Source organism: Dasypus novemcinctus, chromosome 4 (assembly GCF_030445035.2).
Source record: "Dasypus novemcinctus isolate mDasNov1 chromosome 4, mDasNov1.1.hap2, whole genome shotgun sequence".
Taxonomy (NCBI): Eukaryota; Metazoa; Chordata; class Mammalia; order Cingulata; family Dasypodidae; genus Dasypus; species Dasypus novemcinctus.
In genome coordinates, this window is record NC_080676.1 from 26,585,006 (window position 1) to 26,600,481 (window position 15,476).

At 44.1% G+C, this 15,476-nt stretch overlaps 2 protein-coding genes and 1 pseudogene across 5 annotated transcripts in view; 2 read left to right on the forward strand and 1 right to left on the reverse strand.

Moving 5' to 3' along the window:
• Nucleotides 1–15,365, forward strand: part of KCNAB1 (potassium voltage-gated channel subfamily A regulatory beta subunit 1) — a 417,236-nt gene extending 401,871 nt beyond the window's left edge. For all 3 annotated transcript variants that reach the window (XM_071214579.1, XM_004454440.5, XM_004454441.4), the window contains exons 13-14: nt 7,268–7,356; nt 13,571–15,365. In XM_071214579.1, the coding sequence (XP_071070680.1) occupies nt 7,268–7,356; nt 13,571–13,660 (179 nt within the window). In that variant the 3' untranslated portion in view covers nt 13,661–15,365. The remainder of the gene's footprint in view (nt 1–7,267; nt 7,357–13,570) is intronic.
• The window catches only part of SSR3 (signal sequence receptor subunit 3), a 40,622-nt gene that overhangs the window by 8,216 nt on the left and 16,930 nt on the right, over nt 1–15,476 (reverse strand). The window contains exon 5 of one of the 2 annotated variants that reach the window (XM_071214580.1): nt 6,370–6,439. The exons of the other annotated variant lie outside the window; for it this stretch is intronic. Within the exon in view, the coding sequence (XP_071070681.1) occupies nt 6,385–6,439 (55 nt within the window). The 3' untranslated portion in view covers nt 6,370–6,384. Of the gene's footprint in view, nt 1–6,369; nt 6,440–15,476 lie in introns of those variants that run through there. 2 annotated transcript variants of the gene reach the window in all.
• LOC105745754 (6-phosphofructo-2-kinase/fructose-2,6-bisphosphatase 3 pseudogene) lies at nt 1,756–3,344 on the forward strand (annotated as a pseudogene).

The following is a 15,476-nucleotide window of genomic DNA, read 5'->3' on the forward strand; positions in this document are numbered from 1 at the left end:
ACACATTCACTTTACAAATGAAGAAACAGAAGATGAGAGAATCCATGTGGTGGCTTTGAGAAAGGATTAAAATGTGTGTCGATTCTAGGGGGAAATTTTGCTAATCATTAAGAAGTAGCGGGAATTGGGACAAATCATTTACAATAATCCAATGAGATAAAAAGTGAAAGATAAGTTCTTTGCAAATAAAAACATATATTCATAGGATATTTGTTGGATCCTTGACATTTCTGAGTTTGGAAAGCAGGTGGCACAGATAACTGTCATAACAAGTTGGAAATGGGAGGCGGTTTTAGAGTGGAAAATATCATGTACTTAGGCATATGTATGAAAGTAGCTTCAAGGGTTCCTTCCAAAAAAAAGAAAAAAGAAAAATCAAGGAATGTATTTAATGTGCTTAGTTAGCATTCTTTAGCTTTAACAAGCACAGTAAAAAGTATTATTTGACCATAGGTAGGTTATTTAACCTGATCATTAATTTTCTCATCTGGAAAGTTAATATAATAATACATATTTGATAAGCTTGTTGAGTAAAGGAAAAGTATATCTGTAAGGCAAAGAATCGATCCTCAGTAAATGGTAGCAATGATGGTGATGATGATAATGATGATGATATTTCTGCAAAGATTTAGACACCTGAGATCTGAAGCTCTGCCAGCTCCTAGCTGGGGCATGTGGTCAGTGACATTTACACACAGAAACACATTTTCTGCACAGTCATAAATACCATTTTTAGGTGGTAACATGAACTCGACTTCTAAATTTATCTCTGAAAAGGATGAAAGAACATCCTCTCTCTACAGAGGAAATCTTTACAAAATGTAGACTTTCACTGGATGCTAAACATACATGAAAGACCTTTAGAGTCTGAATTTTAAATTAAAACATGCTCTTTTCTCCTCTTCTTTTCTCTATGCCCTGAGATGTCTTCTTCCTGTCTTTTTTTCCCCTCCATTCTTTGTAAACAAGTCATTTGCTTTTAACCACAGAACTCACAGAACCAAAAGGAAAATAATTTCTAGGCATATTACCTCTGATCTGCTTTTAGAAAGGGGTAGACTGGAGGGGGAGATCCCCTGGCAGGAAATAAACTACTTGAATCCATCTGTGTGCTGGCTTCCCAAGTCACACACCTGTCTAGGAGTCAACATCCATCCCTTGCTCTTCAAGAGGCCTTCTGGATATGCCTGCCAGGGGCACTCTGAATCCCCACCTCTTCCTTAGAGATGCTAATTCTCCAGAATCATCTGCAGGTGTTACTCACAGGTAGCCAGCTCTGTCTAGTGCGTTCTCGTATGCCCAGCAGTCTTGTGTGTTGCTGACATCAGGTGGTTTGGGGGCAGTAATTTACCCAGCCCCTTTTTTACCCAATAAAGTTTAAAAAAAGAAAGCATTTTCATTTGTAACAGTTTGTAGCATTGGAAGAAAAGGAATTCTGTGATTGTTGAACTGTTATAAATGCAAAGAGAAGATGAAATATTAAAAACATATTTTCTTTAAAAAAAAAAACAAACATGTTCCTTGGATCAGCAGCATCAGCATCCCCGCCAGGAGCGTGTTAGCAATGCTAGTTCTCAGGCCCCACCCGCAAACTTTTGAATCAGAAACTCGGGATGTTTCCCAAGCTCTCCAGATAATTATGATGTATGTTAAAGTTTGAGAACTACCATACTGAGAAATATTTAAGAGAGCTAATAAACTAGATTTGGCTATTAAAAGGGAATGCAGGGGCTGGCACTTCAACATCTCCTTCCTTAGATGCCCAGGACCACCCACAGGCTCAGGAACAGCACTGCAGTGAGCGCCTCCTCTGTGATGCCTTCCAGAAAAGCCTGTGGGCTGAAGTTGACCATCTTCCCCACAGTGATTGTCATGGTCGACCTCCGAGCCCAGAGGAAGATCTATATCTCTAAGAAGGTGACCCATTACCTCAACTGGAAGAGCCTCCCAAGAAGTGTGCAACATGGGGAGTATCACCTGGAAGCAGGGAAACAGTACTGCCCCTACAACTTCTGCCCTGACAATGAAGAGGCCATCAGAGTGTGGAACCAGTGTGCCGTAGCTGCCTTGAAAAATGTCAAAACATACCTGATGCAGGAAGGGAGTCAAATCATGGATTTTGATGCCACCAATATGACTAGAGAGAGGAGACAGATGGGCCTTCATTTTGCCAAAGAAAATGGCCTCAAGGTGTTTGTTTCAGAGTCTGTGTGTGACAACTCTACAATGGTAACCTCCAACAACATGGAAGTGAAAATCTCCAGCCCAGATTACAAACATGGCAACTCAGCAGAACCCATGGAAGACTTCATAAAGAGAAGCAGTTGCCATGATGCCAGCTATCAGCCCCTTGACCCAGATAAACACAACAGGGACTTGTCACTCATCAAGGTGATCAACATTTGCTGGAGGTTCTTGGTGAACAGGACCATATCCAGAGCCAAATCGTGTACTACCTGATGAACATTCACATGCAGCCCCACACCATCTACCTGTGTCTGCACAGGGAGAACAAGTACATCTAGGGGAAGACTGGAGGCAACTCTGGCCTGTCCATCAGGGGCAAGAAGTTTGGCAATTCCCTGAGCAAATTTATTGAGGAACAGAACCGGAAGGACCTCAATGTGTGGACCAGGCAACTGAAATGTACCATCCAGACAGCACAGGCCCTGAAACTTCCCTATGAATAGCAGAAGTCAACGCATTTGTGAAGAGATGACTTATGAGGAAATCAAGAAGACCTATCCTGAGGTAAACATCCTGCATGAAGAGGAAAAAGTACTATTACCACTCTCCTACCTGTGAGTCCTACCAGGACCTGGTCCAGCACCTGGAAGCAGTGATTATGGAGCTGGAGAGGCAGGAGAACATGCTGAAGATTTGCCACCATGCTGTCCTGTGGTGCCTGCTGGCCTGCTTCCTAGATAAGAGTGCAGAGGAGATGCCCTATCTGAAAAGTCCTCTTCACACAGTCTTGAAACTGATACCAGTCACTTAGGGTTGCCATGTTGAATCCATCTATTTGAATGAGAAGTCAGTGAACACACACTGGGAAAGGTCAGAGGAAGCAAAGAGGGACCTAACCCACTCACAAGACGCAATATTGACACCCCACCAGCCAGCCCCAAGCCCACCAAAAAACCTCACATGGACAGCTTTGAGAGCATGCAGCTTCTATGTCTGCTGCCCTATCCAACTGCCTGCCCCAGGAGGTGCCAACAAAGCTGCCTGGACAAAACCTGGAAGGCTCCCAGAGCAGGATTCACTCCTCCAGGAAACACCAAAGGAGATGAACCTAGTCCCATCCCATTCCCATCTCTGAAGCTTAGCTTGTGCTCCTCCATCCACCCAAAACCAAATAATCCCAATGACTTCTTCCATAGCAGGGTGGGGGTGATGTAGAAGGGGGTTCCTCCAGCAAAAGAGAACCTGTGTCTCCCACAGGGTTGCTTACTCCAGGCTTCCCAGGAGGAGGATGAATGGGTGGAGGTCAGACAAGACCCCAGGAGGGAACACCAGGTCCCTCCATTCCTTTTTCTTTTGTTTTATTGCATTATCTTGGTTCTGCCATGCTCACAGCTCAGGAGGATGCTGGCAGCAGACTCCAGAATTTAAAGGAGGGCTCAGTCCCAGTTGTGAAGTTGAAGGGATGTTGAAATCATTTACATGGCTCTTTTGTGCTCCTTGGCTTGGGATGACACCTCACAGAGAAAGGATGTGGGGGCATGGTGGTTTGCGGCTTTGGGAACTGGACTGGGATGTGGAAAGAGTAATGCTTTCTCCGGAGGAATCCTTGAACTGAGATGGCTTGTTGGCTGAGCCGTGACACACAGTTACTCAGTATCACTGTGTTCCACCACAGAAGAGGCCAAAAAGACAAAAGGAAATATTTTGCTGAAATAGGATGAGCAGGGCCTCCCTTTCATGGGGAGCTCCTCATTCCCTCTGCGTCTCCTTCTGATTTTTGGAGGCCTCTGAGGGAATTGCCCTTAGGGGGCTGCTTGCTTTTGCACTATTCAATAGAAGAATTGTTATGAGAAACTGCACCTTCTCTTAAGGACCTTAAGTGCCTGGTCTCTACTGTTGCGGGCATTGAGCTCTGACAGAATGTGGGGTGTGGGGTGTGCCCATAAGATGGGGATGCTCCGAAAGACCCCAGTCAATTGGCCAGGTATCGAGTCTTCAGATGGTCACAAGACTGACTTGGGAAGCAGCAAAGAGAAGAACAAGGGGCTGGCTTCCTTCCTTCAGGACTTTTAGATAGTGGCTGAAGCAAGACTTCATTAGATGCCACTTCCTCCAAGAGGTTGCCCATGACCTCCATTCAGGACCCAGCTCAATTCCTCAAGTTTCCTTGAGCATCTGCTGTATGCCTAGCCTGCGCTGGGTACCTTGGGGAATTCAGAAGACTAAAATGCAGTCCTTGCCTGGCCTTCATGGCACCTGCGATAGATTGCAGGGGAGGAAATGGAAGCAGAATGATGGGATTTGTGGTTAGGAATAACTCGTTTCTGCCTCTTGGTTTCTCCTTGTTGATTCCAAGTTTTGGGGGGTGAGAAGGGTGTCTTGAGGTCCAGAAGACACAATTTGGAAACTGCCCAGTAGAGCTTTCCACATGCCCCCTTAAGGGCCTTTAAAAGCTGGTGCCAAAGGTCACGTTTCTTCCTGTCTTTGCCTTTCCATCACTTATACCTCTTCCTCCCTCAGCTCAAGGAGTAGACATCTGAGGCAGGGAGTGGAAAGTGGAGGTTTAAGGAAGGCACGTTTCCCTGGCTGGGATCAAGCAGGAAGTGGGACATGCTTCAGATGCTGGCAGTCAAGTTTGTGGTTCTCATCCGGAATCGTCCAAGTGCTCCTGTCCCTACTCCACACCCCCTTAATTGGCAGTCAGCGTGGGAGGATCGCTCTCCAGACATTCCTGTACGGGTTTAGACTTGGATTATTTTTCCCCTTGTCCAGCCTCTAGAGTCTGACCAGACCCCGTTTGCATGTGTGTGAGTCTACCTGTAGGCTAGTTTTGTTTTTGTATCTGAAGGGCCTACAAATTTTTGCTCTTAAGAATGGTTTTTTTAAGTCCATTTTCAGGGAAGAAAGGCCTTATTCTGCTTCTAGTTGTCACAGCAGATTCTCTGAATATAGACTTAAAAGTCTTATACAAGGTGGGGTGCTTGGAAGGGGTGTTTCCCCCTCATCTCTGACTGCTTAATGCATCAATAAGCAAGACTTTGCCTGACATAGAACTTCAACTTGGGAAGGGCCTAGCCTAGGTGGGGAGATAGAACATAGAAAGGGATGGGAAGGTGAGATCTTGGAGAAAGGCAGCCGGCCAGCCATCTCAGGAGGCATTTGTAAGAGCTTCAGGCACCACTTCTGCTGGGATGATGGATTTTCACCTCCCACCCCCATCGAAAAAAACTTACCCAGGACCAACGTTTTTAACTTTGCATATTTGTTTTTAGGTGAGTTTCACCCCCACCCCCTTGTTCTGTCCTGAGTATAACCACAGGCAAAGCTCTTCATTTTGGGGGAAAATAAAAATGAACCATACCAATGATGTTTTCATTTGCAATAATTGAAATTTATTTTTCAAATTATTTTGATAGTAGATGTGCTATTTAACTATTTAATATATTTAGGGGGAGCCTAGAAATAGAAAGTTGTATAATGGTTTTTGTTAATTGATTTGGGGGGCCTTTTATGTGTGACTTATGACTTATCTGTGTTCTGTATATTTGTCTGAGTTACTTACCTGGGATGAAGCTATGCTAGCTTTCAAACAGGGAATATCTTTCAGAAAAGTGTGTATTTTGCAGTTGCCAAGCCAATAAAATACCTGGTTGAAATACTCTACAAAAAAAAGGGGGTGGTGGTGGTGGTGGTAATATAGGATTAGAAAAGGATGAGCCCTTAGGATACTCCCAGGTTTCTTGATAGGGAGGCCAAGTTGCTGGTGATGCCATCAAATGAGATTGGGAATGCAAGGTCAGGCTTGGTAGCAAGAAGTCTACAGTGCTGTGGGACACTGAGCAGGGAGGTCCAGCAGACATGGCCTCTAGGAGGCTGGAGAAACAGCTAGTCCCAGGCAGCTAAGGATGAGAAGTCCAGTGTAACCACAAGGAGGTTCCTGGTGACCATGGCTTTAGCAGCATGGCAAGAAGGTGACTGGGGGCTGAGGACGGGCCACCATTTAGCTAAAAGTTTAAGAAGGCTGAGGTAGTACTGGGTCTGAAGGGTTAAGGGAAGCTTATTTTAGAATGGAAATCGTTTGAGCATATTTTGTTAACAGAGATGAAGAGAATAGTAAGAGATTCAAGTCCTGGAAAGAGGGGAATCATTATTTAATCCACTCATCCACTGAAGGAAAAAAAGGCAGGAGGAGATGGATTAAGGGCAGGAATCGAGTCTGGCCTTGCACACAAACCAAACACATCCTCTGAAACTGGAGAGTGGAAAATTAAGGAATATCCCATTCAGTGGACTTTATCTTCTACATAAAGTGGGAGACAGTCATTTGCTCAGAGTGACAGGGTAGAGGATGAATTAAGGGTTTTAGGAGAAGGGTGAGGACCCAGTGGGGGTTAGGGGTAGGGGCGAGGAGGAGTTCAGGGTGGAGATGTGACTGCGCAGAAGCACCAGACCTCAGGGCTGTGATTCTCCAGCACATGCAGCTGCCCTCCTGTGGGAGCAGAAAACACAGATGCAGGATTGATGGGGACTTGCTGAAGAAGCAGAGGAAGTTGAGGGGTGAGGGGTTTGAAGGTTGTTGAGAGAGTAGTTTATATAATCAACCACAGGATGGATCTCACATTAGGATGAAAGGGAGGGCAAGAGAGGGTTAACAGGTGGGTAGAAACCAAGGAACCAGATACCCTGAGGCTACAAAGTGTCCACACAGCAGATGAGGAAGAAGTGAGTGCATGAATATGAAAAGACAAAGTGGAAACGGATTGAGATGTCTGCTGCTGACAAATGTTAGGTGTTTTCAGGAACAAAAATGTGTTCCTGAGGTGGGTAGATGAATGGAGTCCCCAGACACTGAAGCAAGATCTCAGGTAGAAGGCAGAAGCACCCTGAGCCCACATTTCCAATGCACAGATTCTGTCAAATCCCCCCACACTACAGGGGGTGCTGCTGAGGCTTTTAATCCTAAAGTGCACTGTTGATCCTCCTCAAAGAATAATACAAATGACAGCGGTAGCTGGTGTTTAAAAGGTAAACAATAATCCAAAGTGCTCTGACATCCCGACCTGGTGTTCTCTCTTCCCAGCATGGTGTCTGAGAAACGAGGGTGTGAGCTCTGTGCTCCTGGGATCATCTACTCCTGAGCAGCTCATCGAAAACCTTGGTGCCATTCAGGCAAGTACTACAGCCCTTTCCCAAACTCCAGGGAATTTCTTGGCCTTTGAAGACGTCCCCGGGCAGTCTACCGTCTCACCCAGCCTCCGATCCTCAGTGTGTCACAGCCTCCGAGTTGCCTGAGAGCCCCAGACACCTGTTGTGGAGTGGGAAGGTGGGGTGGAGGGGAAGCAGGACAAAAGAAACAGCCAGAAAATATTTATAGCGCTTGGATCCAGTAGTATCCCCTGCTTATTAACAGGTTGTGCTTCCAAAGCTCATTTCTCAAAGACGTGTGTTCTGTGAGACAGTTCATTGCAAGACCCAAACCATGTTACACTTGGCAACTGGGTTCCCAGGCCTGGCCACGGAAGCCTGCTTAATGACCTGCTTGAACTGTAATACTCATAGGACAATATAAGTACCTCATTCATTCATTTGTTCTTTCCACAAATAAGTACTGCTAACCTACAATGTGCCAAGCCCTCCTCTCTGCTCTCACAGCCCCCTGTATTTCCCTCCACATCATAGCACTTATGATAATGTAGTATAATTGTCTTCTCCCCTGCTAGACTGTAAGCTCCCTGAGGTCAGAGACCTGTGTCATTCTTGCTTCTCCAGGGACCTTCCAGTTCTAGAATATTATATGGCCCTTGGTTAACACTCAAGAAATGTTTGTTAAATGAACAAACGAACAAATCGAATAGTTGCCACACTTCAAGAGAATAGTTGCCACACTTCAAGAGAATTGAGATCAAAATTCTCTCTGTACTTTGAGCATCACTTCTCCCTAACAGCAAATTCAGGAGCACCCATCCCCACCCCTGCTAGGCAGCTAACCATTTAACAAGTGCAAAGCCTGAAGTCCCAGGCGTTGGATGTAGCCTGCAGTAGTCAGGGAAGCATGTCAGAGCAAGAAGTAGGGGAAGGTGGGAGAGAGGACAGTTCCTGGGTGTTCTAAGGAGATAGTAGGGGTTGGTTTCTGTTGGGAATACCCCTCTCCCCCAAAGGTCCCATCTAAGTCCTACGTTGGCCACCACGTGCAGAGGAACAGTCGTGGTTTCTGTTTTCCTCTCACTCGTGGGGAATAGAACTGTCTCACAGCTTCTTCCCTGTCCACTTGAACCTGAAGCAAACACATGGTCCAGTTACCTCTCCCGAAAGGAAATAGATGTGGGCAGCAGAGGCAGGGGGGAGAGGGACAAACTTGATGAAACTTAAATGTTTAAAAAAGCTTTTTGAAAAATAGTTCAAATAGTCTAAGTCAGCCACTTGCTGTTTTACCCATCTTGATGCTGAGGCCTCAGCTCTAGCGTCACCCTCCCCTCTGGCCCTGCTGTCAGGCCACAGAAAGGTGAACCTTGCCCTGATTTTATTTCCACTATCGCCCTTGTCCATACTTGGGTGGTAATGAATTCTTAAGTGAGAATTGTTTCATGTGTTTTTATATGATGATTTACAATGCAGTGGAAGAGGTGGTAACAGTCTTATCCCCAGGTGAATGACAAATAAAAAGATTCTTAGATATCTTATTAAAAAAGAAAAGCCCAGAACATCCTGGGGGACACACGGTGCTTGCCCCCTTGCCCACGTATCTCAGGGTGGGCAGGAGCACCACCCCTTCTGGCTCTCTGCTTCTAAGAACCCACACAGAGCCACAATTCCTTCTGGATCCTGCTGGTTCCTTTTGCCTGCAGGGGAATGTTCCCCCTGTTGAGTGCCACCCCCACCTTCTCATATTTTCACTTATGCTCTGGGAAAAGATCATCTACACAGTGAGATGATGGGGCGGGGAGACAGACTGTACACAAAGTACGGAAATCCAATCCCACACTTTCAATTCCACTGCTGTTTACTGAGAATTGTATGTCTGGCACCATGTTAGGAAGTGGGAGTCCTGAGGTGAGTAAGGACAGGAGGACCCGGCCCTCAAGGAGCTCATGGGCTCACTCAGAAAGAGTACACTGAAAACTCTATCCACAGATTGACCCAGCAGATCTTTACTGAGAGCCTACTATGTTCCACACACTGGAAATACTCCAAGAAACAAGAATGACACTGTCCAAACCTTCAAGCTTACCTTCCACCTAGTAAATAAGCACATAATTACACGAATGATAATATAAATTACCATGTAATTTTAGACTGTGAAAGTGCTACCACACACTTGAAGGATGTTGCAATAGACTAATCAAGAGATGGGTGTGTCTACTTAAAATAATAACCTTGCATAAGGCCCCTCTGGGACTGTTTCGGAGCTCTGGAAGATGAGGAGATAGCCTGTGAGGCGTCCAGGAAAGAGCATTCCGAGCACAAGGAAGGGCAGACACGTTGAGGTGGAGAGGCAGGCAGGGGTCGGGTCTCTCGGGGCACCACAGGCGCCAGCATTTTCCCCTGGCTGCAACAAGAGACCTTTGGAGCAGGGGTTCTTAACAAGGAGTCTGTAAGCTTGAGTTGAAATTCAAAATAACATTATTCTTGTGGGGATGTGTTGGTGGGGTGTGATAATATTTATTAAATAATACACAGTATAATGTGGACTTAGTAAAGGGTCTATGGTTGTCAACTGACTGGCAAAGGGGTCTGTGGAACAAAAAAAAGGTGAATAACCCCTGCTTTGGAGGGTTTTAAGAAAAGGAGGGACCTGCTCCTACATGAATTTTTAAACATGACTTGTGGCTGCTGAAGCAGGTCAAAGGCAGTAGTTGTTCAGGCAAGAGATGGCGGTGCCTGGGACTAGGGTGGTGGCTGTGGAGATGGGGCAAAGCGAATGGGCGCCACAGGGTTTGAAGAGACACGATGACTGGCTGAGTGCTTGGACATGGGACAAGAGGAAGAAGGAACTGAGGATTCCTATCATGCTAAGACCAGGTGATCAGTGCTATCCCAGGCAGGGTTAATACTGCCTGGGATGACACAGAGTGACTCCTGGGCTGAGCTTTAAAGGCTGTGGGAGTAGGCCAGGTAGTGAAAGAATAGGAAAGGAAATACATTTCAGAGGAAAACTGACTGAGTCATCTTCCCAAAGCATTTCCTCACTGGCGAGGTCTCTGGATGGTAGGAGGATGGGGCTTCTACGCTTATCCAGTGTCCCTGCTACCATAGGACTTACCATCCCTCCCCTTTTGTATCCCCCCAGCACGGATTATCCTACCCTAGGCAAGCTGTTATTAGGCCCCTTGATGTGATGAAGAGTAGACAGAGGCTGGGGTCCCTGGCCGTAGTGGGACTGGCTGCAGCCACAGGGAAGGATGGGAAGTATGAAATGCCAGCATTGTAAGGAAAGGAAGCTTCTACGGGGTCCCAGATGGCATGCGTAAATTGGAGCTGGCATAGACAAGCAGAGCCAGGGGAATGAAGCCATAGCCACAGGCAGCCTACCAATGCCTGCACCAATCCCCATCCTCTCCACTTCCTCCTTAAAAGGTAGAGAGAATTGCCTCTTCACCTTCCTGCTTCAGCCTTAAAACCCTTCTCAGCCTCCCCATCACCTAGTCAGAAAAGTCCAGGCTCCTCAACAGAGGAGTCAGGTCCTTCGCATCCCGGGCCCAACCTTCCCAGGTTCATGTCCCCAGCCATTCCTCTTTCTGCACCCTAATCTACAGCCACCAAGATCCATTCGAGTCCCCAGATAAAAGGGTAGTCTTCTGTCTGCAAGGTGTCTACCCACCCCAGCCTGGCAAACTCCTACTCTACCCCAAGGTCCTGATCAGTAGTGACCGAGTTCTGTGAGGACTTCCCTGATAGCCCAGCAATACCAGCCAGCCCTCCCCTGGCCCCACCATCTGTTCTAGTCAGTATAATACAAAGAAGGCAAACTGGCAGCCTGTGTGATGTACGCTGAGTCTGAACTGGCTCAAAACTTTTAAAATCAGTTGCCAATATTAAAAAGTGGGCAATTTCTCATAAAATTTTGGATGGATGGCTTTTCTTAAAAAACTTAGGCCTGGCAACCCTGGACCTCTGGACCCACAGGTCAGAGGCTACCACTTTGAGGAGGAGGCAGAGCACCTTGGCTGGGCCCGTTTCCATCCACCCATTTTATGCATGTATGTTCTCTGCTTGACCTCTGCTTTCAAGTTTGCAGCTCCTTGGTACTCTCATATTGGCCCATAATAATAAGGACAGAGATATCCACAGTTTGAGGGATAAAAAAGATTGCTGTTGCTGTACCTCACACTTAATCAAGGGAAGCTGAGCACCTTTTCATGTGTTTACTGGCCATTTGTATTTTTTTCTGAGAACTATCTGCATCTTTTGCCCAACTTTCCACCAGGCTGACAATTTTTAGATTTTCCTACGAGTTCTTTACATAGGGAGGAAATGAGTCTGTTGCATTTGGAAATGTTTTTCTCAGTCTGTCTTTCATTTATAGTAGTTTTAGTGCAGAAATTTAAAATTATGTAATCAATTCTTCTTCCATGGTTCCTGAATTTTGTGTCTTACCTAGAGAGGATTATTCAAGTCCAAGATATATATTTATGTTTTATTCAAGTATCCTCATGGTTTCTTTTTTTTTCATGTTTAGATATCAGTTCTTTCTAAAATTTATTTTGGTGTAATGAGAGTATTTCTTCCTCATGGCTAACCAGGCTATATTTTAGACACAAAACTTTCAACAAACTCTATTTCTAGATTTGAATCTCATTGTTGCAGTCTCATTTTCTTGAAAATAACACACTATTACTTTAGATGCTCTGAGACTCCAAAGCTGGTGGGAAGACAGACCTCCCCTGTGGCATCAGACAGGAAAATGTCAACTAGAACCAGAGGTTTCCCAGACTGAGCAGCTCTAAAATTCTGCCAAACCCTATGATTCCACTTAAGTGGAAACAAAGTCATCTTGTCAACATGACTGCAGTAAAGGAAGGGTGAGGCTGAAACCTCAGAGTTGGTTATCATAATTGTATTTCCCCAGCATCCACACGAGGCTAGGTTATCCTAGCAATAAAGTCTGCTATTTCACCTGTCTTATGCTGTAATATGTGTCCTTGACCCCCACACACCGTAAATGCTAGTAGCCCTGGATCATCTCGTCCTTTCTCAGGGCTTCAATTGACATGCCCATGCAAATAACACTCAAATCCTCAACTCTAGCACTCATGCGCCTATGCATTTTCAGCTGTTCACAAACCACTTTTCCTGGATATCCCACAGGCATCTTAGACTGCACATCCTACTCAAAAATTCCTTCTTATTCCCCAACTGTTTTGCATTTAGATTCCAATCTCAAAAATCTATACCAACATCCTTCTAATCACTCTGCCATCATACTCCAAAATGACTCTCAGATCCACACTCCTTTTCCACTCCCACTGCCACCATCCTAGTCAAGGCCCTTATTGTCTCTGGCATGGACTGCAATACATTTCTAACATTTTTGTCTCCTCCCAGTCTCTTCCAACTCTTCTTTCACACTACCTTCAGGTGTCTGATGGAGTCACTCCCAGCTCAGAAGACCTCAGTTCCCCACTGCCCACAGAATTAAGCCCCAACTTCATAAAATGGCCTTCTTCACTCTTTAATTCCCTTTCCCCCTATTCCTACCATCCCCAGAGTTCCACCACTCACTCTATACCTTTATCACTCGATTTCGCTGACTTGTCACTTGTCACTTGTTCACACTATCCTGTCTACCTGGAATCACCTATTAAACCCTGGTCCTCCACCATCAATTTCTGACTACCAGTCAGAATGAATCACTCCTTAGACTCTAGACCTGTGCTGCCCAATATGGTACCCACGAGCCACTTGAGTGCTTGAAAAGTGGTTTCTCTTAGCTGAGATGTGCTGTGTGCAATGCATATCAAGTAAAAAGATTCTGAACAAAAAAGAATGTAAAGTATCTTCATAATTTCATATATTGATTACATGTTGAAATGGTAATGTTTGAGATAAAATTAAATTAAAACTTTATATCGTGGATCAGCACTACTATAGATACGATTATATTGGACAGCACTACTCTAGACATTCAATATTTCTATGAGATTTCATTTATGCTTTATGTCTATACATTTATTCATTCAAGAAACAATTAGTGAACTAGACACTAGGGATAGAGTGGTGAACAAAACAAGGCTCCTGACCTCAAGGAACTTAAGTCTGGTAAATTTACAATCCAGTTTTGGTTTATAAATGTACATAAATCTAGATGACTTTGCCTTAATGTTAAGCGCAAAGAACAAATGATCAACAGTACTAACCACACCCTTTGAACATCTCCTGATCTCAGGTTCTCCCAAAGATGACATCACACGTGGTAAATGAGATCGATAACATATTGCGCAACAAGCCATTCAGCAAAAAGGACTACAGATCATAAGGCAATGCATGAGCCATGGGAGCTGCATGGTTGAAATAGCGGTCTGTACCCAATACAGAACGGTGTTACTAGCCAGTCTTTTGAGTCACTTAGCAGCCTGCTGCTCAGCCTCTAGTGTCCCCGGATTCTCTGAGGTATCTGCTGTCGCTACCACTGTGCACCTGAGTTAAGAGCACATTTGAAAACTCACAGCCCAGAAAATCCATCTATTTTCTTATCTTGGACTGGAGTCGCCTATTCTCACATTGCTCTGTACACCTCATGCTTACGCAATGGGAAGCATATGGGGGGAAAGATGTATTACATTCAGGCGTTTAGTAGCTTAAAGGCTGTACAGATATATTTTTTCAAATGAACACAATCCACAGATTCAATGTGGAGGTATAATAAATGAAAACAGAAATGGTAGAATGTCCTGCTTGGGAAAATAAGCAGAGTATAATTTTTTTTCTATTTTCACACTCATGTTAGCAAGACTTTTGTTTCACTTATCATTCAACAGCTCTTAAATTTCTGTGTATTTGTTTTTGTTACCTTTTAAATATTCACTGTTGCTTGGTTCCAAGAATGGCCCTGTACAGCAATTTATCCAGGGTATCTATTAAGATTCTAATAATGCTATGTCCATTTACACGGAGAGATGGTAAAAGGATGAATACCCCAATCTTTCACTAGACACATTCTGGGAGGTTTACCCTGCTTTAGAAACTTAGCTTTAAGTAAAATGTAATGTATCTGCAATGAAGTACTCATTTTTTACTATTTTATTAAAAACTGCTTTATACTTTTGACTGCTTATAGGTACAGCTTCTCAAAGTTTAAATATTTGAGCTTTAAAAACAAATATACACATGCTCAGTTTTGTAAGTAAACTTGTAAAGTACCCAGAAAGGCAAATGTTTGCTTTTTAATTACCACTGGGATTTTACAACATAATGTTTGCAATTTCTGAGGAATCATGAACCTAAGTGAATGATGGGCTTTTTGGAAAACGCTGTCACTACCCAGCATATGCCCGGTGAAATAACTTGCCCAATGAAAGGCAAACGGTAAAGACCTTCCTACTTCTATAATCATATTTTATGCACTAAACTTCCTGCATGAAAGCTCTTTGCATGGATTAAAGGGGCTTAGCCTTGTGCTCAAAATCTGAGATATATCTTTCCCTGCCACTACTGACTACTTACCCTCATGAATATTCAATCTGACAAAAACTGTGAGAATATATTGTGCCTGTTCCTATTTATAAGAAAGGAGGAAACATGCTTTCCTTTTTGGGGGGTGGGGTTGGGGAGAGGGTCTTTTAATTTTGTTCGGACACCCTGAGAATATACAAAATTCTAATTTAATTTCTGGCCAGCAGGTCCAATATGGAAATCACTTTGAGATTCACAGAAAAAATTAAAATCAGCTTAAAATACTCTTTTCTGCCATCATTCACAAATACCTATTTCATAGTTTAGTTCTAAATTTTAAGATGTACGTGTACAACACGTTTTGATTACTACTACCTGAATTCTATAGGGAAAATGTGTTTTGTTTAACCCAAGAATATCAGACTGATGATGGAAAAGGATCACTTTTCAGTTCAATGTGTACTCAATCCAGTGAATTACTATATGTATAAATGAGCTGAGGTGCTGTCTAACTGGAACTGCAATGTAACTTATGTGCTTGGAGTAATAAAAGCATTTTGTGCATTTAATCTCACTAGAGCTTTTATTTGATCTTTAACCATCAGGCATAGAACGTGTATGACTGTAAAATGGACAAAAGGAATCATCTAAATATTATGTTGGTAGATAAGCTGCACTAA